An 8,020-nucleotide genomic window follows, 5' to 3' on the forward strand; every position below is an offset into this window, starting at 1 on the left:
GAGGAATGTTTAAACCGTCACCCTAGGTCACTCAGTAAGCACTCAAACAACTATTTAAGAACCCTTCCCGTCTCCACCAAAACATGATAAGACGCATTCCTTCATTTTGAGTTCACGTCTGAGTCTCTGCACATTAGTCAGTACCAGAGCTGCGAACAGGGATCGACCCAGAACAATGCCAAGCCTTCTGATTAAAGACTTGGTCAATACTACATAGAGCCCAGCTGAAATATCAACATGCCGATATTGATGGACAATATTATCAGTCAAAATTGGTTTGTATATGTCTGCAGATATAAAAAACAATATTTTTTGTAATTATTGCTCTTAATTTAAGTTTTATGAGTGTGTAAATGTGTTTATGTATTCTTATTCAATTTCCCAAGACATTTCCAAAGTTTTTTTCATTGTCAAATATCCTGCCTATGCCTTTGTTGCCCAAATGCTTTATTTTTATTTAAAAAAAAAAAGATTTTTCACAACTTTGGAATATATCTGTATTGGCCTCATTAATTCAGTATCAGCTGGACTCTAGTAACAGAAATCAAAGACAGATCTACCCCAAAACACAATGGCATTAAAATAGGAGAAAAGCAAAAGATATCTGAATGACGGGGAGATGGTGCTGTCCTGGTCACAGTCACTAGCTAACTGTGCAGCTCCAGTCAGAGCGGGTGGGTGAGTGCTGGTACTCTCCACTGTTAGTCAACAGGTGGTGCTGGAGGTTCTCTTCCATCACTCTGCGAACCAAGACAAGGGAATATTAAGTCCATGCAATAGAAAAGAGTTCAAAGTGTTGATGGTGCTATCCTGAAACCAATACTGTGATAATATTATTACTAGGTGAGCTTAAAATTTGGACTAAATGTATACAAGAAATCAGCAAATGTTTATCTGGTTGTGTACACCAAGAGGCTGAGTCACTGTTAAAATACAACTCTGTTTCACATCACAGAATAAACATTTAGTCTCTGGTTCCTGATTTTGGGAGATATGTGCTCATCTTTACAAATATTGACCTAACAACTCAAACACAGCAACTGCATGAATGACTTCTGCATTTGGGTAACTTTTGCTTCCTGTAACTTGAGTAGCACAAAGAAAAACTGCCTTGTGGTTGTATGCCCCCACCAACCAGTCTGGTAGCAGTTAGCAGGTATTTAATAAAAGGTATTATGTGTATTTTTGGCAAAACAGAAGTTATCACTATATTGACATGTATGACTCCAGTGAATTATTTCCAGTAAGAAACACGCCATCTTCACCTGAAGACTATATCTTCAGAGGACTGTTAGAGATGGTGCAAGGCAATCATCTAAAGCTCAATATCAACAAAACCAATGAACTTGTGGTGGACTACCAGAGGAACAGATCAGAGACAGCTGTAGCCATGACAGTACACAATGCCTCTAACATAGATGTTGCTGCAAAGAAGCTACAAATTCTAAAACATGGATGCTTCCCACGCATCTTCAACCTGGCAGCACAGAAGGTCTATATAATCGGCACAGCTTCAAGATCACCCAAGATTAGTGTCATCAATTGAGTATTTGACCAAATGTCTCCCCTTCTGTTCCTGAATTATGATGTTAAAAATGGCCATAAGTGTGTTCTTTAAGAAAATGAAAATGCAACTGAAGCTCTATCAAAAGCATGCCAAACCAACAGCGGCTATATAACCATAACCCTAAAGCCATACAATGAAAAGAAGATAATGATGTTGGTCAATCAGAATCCCGAAACCAAGCTATTACCATAGGGCTACCTGGAGCAGTGACCTCTGTAGCTTATTCCAACACATTTGTTCCTCAATATAGTTGTTATAGTAACTGTACATTTATGTGTGAACATGTTAAAAAAAAACCCTGTTAGCAGGTTAGAGGTCTTCACCCTGGAAGATATTTTGCAAAACACCTTTTTGACTTAAAACGCCTAGACACATAGAAAAGGCTACATTTTCAGTTATACTTGCATGCGTGTGGACAAGGCCTATAACAAAATGAAACAAAACAATAATGTTGACACAATAATATAGCAACCTTTCTCTGCTCAGGACAGCTGACATTTTAAGTGCACCACGAGAATTTCTGAAATTTAACTTGAATCACTGGACTTTTTTATGGAAGACATTCTGGGATCTTTAAGTACACGTAGAAATGATAGTCACCATTTAGCTGCTTCAGTTTCACAGTGCTGGTATTGTTAATGCTGTCTCACTGTTATGACTTACAAAACACTTGAGGTTTTCCTGCTATGACATCAAAGTCGAAATGTCCTCTGTAAAAGGGGCTGTCAAGAATAAAATAAGACGACACAACAGCAATAACATTAACTAAAAACTAAATTAATCAAATGGTATTTGTGGTAGTGATCTTACATTCAGCCCATTAAAATATATGAGCCATAAAATACACAATATAATAATAAAATAAATGATCAGGGATCTTTCATTAACAAAGATACGAGCAATGTGTGGCACACAGCCCTTAGTCATATACTTTTATGAGCAGAGTGTGTGGTCACAAAGTATGTGAGGTACATGCTGTGTGCAAAGGGTTTCATTCTTTTATAACAGTAACTATGAGTAATTTTTCTATGTATTTCTCAGTATTTCATCTTTAAAAACAAGGCAGTAAATAGTTGTCACTTTAAAAGAGATAGCCTGATAACTAGCATGAGACAAATGAAGTACCAACCTGAGCTAATGACATTTCTTATTTTCTTTGGTTTCTTTGGTCATTTTCTCAATCCAGGGTTATAGTTTTCATCAAGTGGTGATGTTTTTTATTTATTTATCATTTTTATCTTTGTTAATCACCATACATGTACACTTGGTCTGATTTAGTATCTTAGAAGGTATACTGTGCAAGATTTTCCTAAAAACCAATGTAAATGGACCTGCATTTGTATAGCGCCTTTCTAGTCATCCGACCCTTCAAAGCGCTTTTTACACTACGAGTCACATTCAGCCATTCACACACTGGTAGCAGTGCCACCTGCCAATCAGTTTTTAACACACTCACACACTGATGGAAGCACCATCAGGGGCAATTTGGGGTTCAGTATCTTGCTCAAGGATACTTCGACATGCAGACTGGAGGAGCTGGGAATCAAAGTGCTGATCTTCTGATTGGTGGATGACCCACCCTACCTCTGAGCCACAGCCAATGTATAGACTCATACAGAAGTAAGCCCTCTCAGTCATCACTTAGGAACCACTCTCAGTGTGTGGCGGTGTATTTAAATGACCTCAGGTGAGGTCAGGTATTTAAAAAAAAAAAAAAAAAAAAAAAAGGTAGCAACCAGGTGCCAGACCATAAGCAGCAGGCATCCAAAAGACACAGAGCAAAGGACATGCATAGAAAGCTCAGCAAAACACCACACAAGGGTGAATTTGGGGTCAATGGATAAGGAATGGCTGATTCATTAAGCTTAACTGGGTAATTATCTACATGACATCTTTTTATTTCACTGCAAAAACCTAAATAAGGTGAAAGCTGGCTAGAGGGAGATCGCTGTTGAGTAGAAGGTTCTGGTAAGCCATGTGGTACTTTGAGGTAAATTGTCATGATAAATAAAAGGCAGAGCAGTACTGAACCTATATTTTAAAACACCAATGTTATGTAGTGTGATCTATACTGACATTGTGGGGTCCAGATGGTTTTCCTGTGGGACGGTTACCCCTGAGACTGGATGGGCGCAACAGGAACAGGAGCAGAGCCAGCACCGCCCATCCCATCAGAATCATGGGGAGGGTCAGCTCACCTCCTCCGCCGACTGGCCCAGTGGGACCTGGCACTGAAACAAAACACATCTTTGCACTTCACACATGTAATCTATACTAATGTTTCTGATTCAAGAACATGATATGACACATTATGAAAATTAAACGAGGTCTAATATGGTCATACATACATTCCTGAGGGCAGTCTGTGTCTGTGCAGTAGGATTGAGATTGCCTGAGCTGAAAGAGAAATTTCAGAAGGGACAAGGTAGATTGAATAAAAGAGAAGAGAAGGAAAAATAATGTTAGAATTCTTCCATGTTATGACTTTGATGCCCTGGCAATGGCTTATTTTACTGTGGTTTGCACTGCTCCCATTTAGGGAGAGAAAAAAGGTGGTATATAAACACTGCTAATAAAACTGACTTTATCCTTATGAGTACCTTGTTACATTAAGCCAACGAACAAGTGAGCCACACATTAATGTTACCAACAGCACATAATCACAAGAGGATGGCAGGAATAACCATCTGAGATCCGCCCGCCTCCTAAAATATACTGCAGAAATCTGACTGACAAATGCTGCCTAAAGTCTTTAGTTATTTAGACAACACCCTCTCCTGCTGCAAGCGAATCAGAAACCCCCAGGGTGGTTTAAAAACTGAGCCAACTGCAGCTCGCCACGCAAGTTACACCTGTGCACAAAAAGCCAATGAGGTCACCTGGAAACTGACACAGCCTGGTTATAAGCTGTTTCCATTCTTTACCGTAATTAAAATATTTTTTCAATGCACTGTCCATTAAGAAGAACTGGAGAATATTTACAAGCACAATGCGAACCTGACAGCACACAGTGCAACGGAGTGAAATGTCTCAGCCAGGCAGAACTGATAGGCTCTCAAGATAAACACTGAGCAGGAACCAGGATATGTTGGCTCAGTGTCAGCAGGCGGCTTTTTATTTCCTTCTTGCCGGCTGAGACTTTCATTTACTTGCTAGTTGTCTCTAATATTAATCTCTTTGCTCCCCTCTGTGGATGTCGCCAGAGGTATTTTCACTTCACACTGCACACTTAGAACATTTGACCTTCCCCACATCTCAACTCTGTCATAATTCTGCCACTGAGGATGTCGTGAAAACCACTTTGTTCCATGACTTACCAGGTTGATGAGGCGTCTCATAGCGTACTCATGGGTGCAGATGCACTCACAAGGGTCGAAGCCCCCCTCTGCCATTTCTCACCAGACTGTGTCCACCCTGGACACGACCAAAAGTACTGTAAGTAACTAGGACGTACATGAACAAGTGAGAGAAACCTAATGCTCCCTCTTGTCAGTGCTGTGCTCTATTGTTGTTTCACAGACACACAGATTAGAGGGAGGAGACTGCTCATTTAAGGACAGTCAGCAGCACACTCTGTGACTTTATCATTTTGCTGTATGTAATCTAGGTTTTTGTAAGAGCTGTCACAGTTTTGTCTGTAATTATGTATATATTTTTGGCAGGACATACCATATGCTGCCAATCAAGTTTTTGAATACTATATGTTAAAGTATTTTTGCACTGCAGCGATGTATCTTTATTGTTACCACCTATAAAAACTGAACAGCAAAGCTAAATAAAATTGAACTAAGAAATGTTTGAGACTTTATCTTATTGAAAATAAACTCTAATTAGACCTTTTCTGGCAACATACTCAATACTTGACATGAGTAGATTCTGTTGCCGTCCATGAAAAATATAAACTGGGTTACCTTTAGGATGCACTTGTTTTTAATATAACGCTAATTAGGACTCCCGTATATGCAAAAATATAGCTGACTGGTTAACATCATCCACCTATCATCACAGGAGACTGATGTCAGCTTGAGATGGGGTGAAAGCAAACAATTGTTAGTCCACAGAATAAAGGCAGGCTTGCAGAAGTTTCAAACTAGCATTTGTTGCAGGACAAATATGCGGTCAAATGTACAGAAGTCTGCTACAGGTGCCTGATAAAAGTTATCCCTGTCTACACCAGTATACCAGATACTGGATATTTGAGGCTGATAATATTGATATTTGATTGACTGAATTCCCATATATTTTCTTTGGTCATCTTTTTTACATTAACATGGTGCAAAAACATTTCTTTTTTAAAAATTTTCATTAATAGTGCATTAGTAAATTTTCAAGTTAAACGATAAATTCTGTTACAAACTATTTAATGTATGGAGATGGTTTATGCACTTGTCTCTTTTTGACTTGTCTTTTCAACAGTTGTGTTTAACAGTAACAGTTTGGCACTTTATGTTGTCTTCTGCACATCATGTTAACTGCTTCATGCACTACTGGCACCAGGGGAAACTACAACTCATTCATATTATGTACTTGTACATGGATCAGTTGACAATGAAGCTCTCATGTTTTTAATATATAGTATAGATCTGGTCTGTACCACAATAAAGTAAAAAGTCAAACATTTTTTAATTCAGTGGTTCTCAACCTTTCTTCATGTCTAGGACTCTTACATTGATACAAACTAGGTGTCAGATCCCCATTTGATAAGATTTCACTTCAATAGCCTCCATCTGAAAAGAAATTGGTTGTTGGATGTGATTAAGACCAAAATTCTATAGCTGTCAACTTCAGTTGATGAGATCACTGAGGCGGAAGTTTGAAAAATGATCAGAATAGTCACTGTGATGACTCTTACTCGCCTTGGACTCACTTCTATAGTGAATGAATGGTGAAATAATAGTTCATAATATTCCCTAATTTCCTGAGGACCACCTAGAACCCCCTCAAGGACCCCGGTTGAGAGCCACTGTTCTGATTGACTTTTGAGGCTATGTATTTCTTCAGTATATCAATATGCACAGTGAAGTAAGGATCCATCTACTGCACCACAACATGCTAAAACAAAAAAACTGTTGAAAAACAAGTGAATGCTAACTTTGCGGTGACTAACGCTGCAAGATTTTGACCGAGTCAAAACACGTTACATTTTCCATGGGTGTCTGCCTGCATATTTCTGCAGTGACGAACAAACGACAAGGCCAGTTTATATCGACCCTGCTGAAACACATTCAAGGACAGCTACCATTACTCTTTACTAACCAACAAGTGAGTTTTACAATCACGTATTATTGCTCTCGAACTGATTTAGCTCACGTTAGATTAGCTCCTTGCTAACCTAGCCAACGCTGAGAAAACTCACGGTGTTGTCGTTTTTCCTCCAACGTTAATAGTGAATATATGATTAGAGACAGATGTGACAGCAAACGACATCGAAACATGACTTACTTGATATTTGCAGATGTTGAGAAAGCGTTACGAGTCTTTGAGAAACGGCCCGGGCTGCACGGCAGCAGCACAAAAACCATTAAACTGCAGACATGTCAACCTACCGTCTGTGTTTTGTTTGGTGCACGTGAGCCAACCAGCGATTCTTCACGACAGACATCCGGGAACTAGGGCGGTAGACTAATAAGGGGCGTTTAAAACGCCTATCATTGGTTCAGAAATCTGATGGACGGGCAATTGAACCAATCATAGTCAGAAACGACTGTAACATCTGGATAGTAAACAAACAAGTCTGGCTCCATATCATCATACAGAGGCAAACGACGAGCTCCAACATCTGCACAGTTGTGTAACCAAATACACTGAGGTGGAGTGTAACATGAATACTCTACGTTTAAGGACAATACCGCAACAATATACTCGAGCATTTAAATTGTACGTTACTTCCTGCTTCTACTCCAAAACACTGCAGAAGAATCAGACTAAGAACAAGGTGTATTGCCAAGTAGCCTTGGTTTTCACTTACAAGGTATTTGCCTACGTGTTTGATGCATGCAGTGAAATAAAAAATAAAAATAAAGGCAAGATACTGCAAAGGACAGGAAAAACAGAAAATAGAGAAACAGAAAAAATACAATACAAATATATAAGATATGCTACAATAAAACATACTATAACAACTATGTACAATAAAACAGTTTTAGTATGAGAAAGCTTTACATTTTTGTGCAGAATGTGCAAATTCAGAAATCTGCAGAGGGAAATTTACTTTTACTTCATTACAAATATCTGACAACTGTACTTAAAAATCCAGTGATCAGTTTATAAAATATAATGCATTGATCCCACCAGTATTAACACTAACATTGCCTGTACCAGATACTACTTAAATAATAGAAATACATAGTAATCCACCAATTATAATAATCCAACAATGTAATATATAAAATTATAACACTGAGTGGGCCCATTTTGCTGCATAATGACTTATCTATTTTTATTTGGATTTTG

The 8,020-nt window shown here is 38.6% G+C and overlaps 1 protein-coding gene across 2 annotated transcripts; it reads right to left on the reverse strand.

The window, feature by feature from the left end:
- Positions 1–459: 459 nt before the first annotated feature.
- On the reverse strand, positions 460–7,165 carry smim14 (small integral membrane protein 14). Of its 2 annotated transcripts, none has more exons than XM_050044086.1 (5): positions 7,010–7,165; positions 4,885–4,981; positions 3,916–3,964; positions 3,644–3,798; positions 460–740 (listed from the first exon to the last, which is right to left on the reverse strand). In XM_050044086.1, the coding sequence occupies exons 2-5, from the start codon at positions 4,957–4,959 to the stop codon at positions 702–704; spliced, it is 318 nt and encodes a 105-aa protein (XP_049900043.1). In that variant the 5' UTR covers positions 4,960–4,981; positions 7,010–7,165; the 3' UTR covers positions 460–701. The 2 variants fall into 2 exon arrangements, with proteins under 2 accessions (XP_049900043.1, XP_049900044.1); XM_050044087.1 differs by having other exon boundaries at positions 7,114–7,164.
- Between the last annotated feature and the right edge of the window lie 855 nt (positions 7,166–8,020).

Source organism: Epinephelus moara, chromosome 5 (genome assembly GCF_006386435.1).
Source record: "Epinephelus moara isolate mb chromosome 5, YSFRI_EMoa_1.0, whole genome shotgun sequence".
Lineage (NCBI taxonomy): Eukaryota > Metazoa > Chordata > Actinopteri > Perciformes > Serranidae > Epinephelus > Epinephelus moara.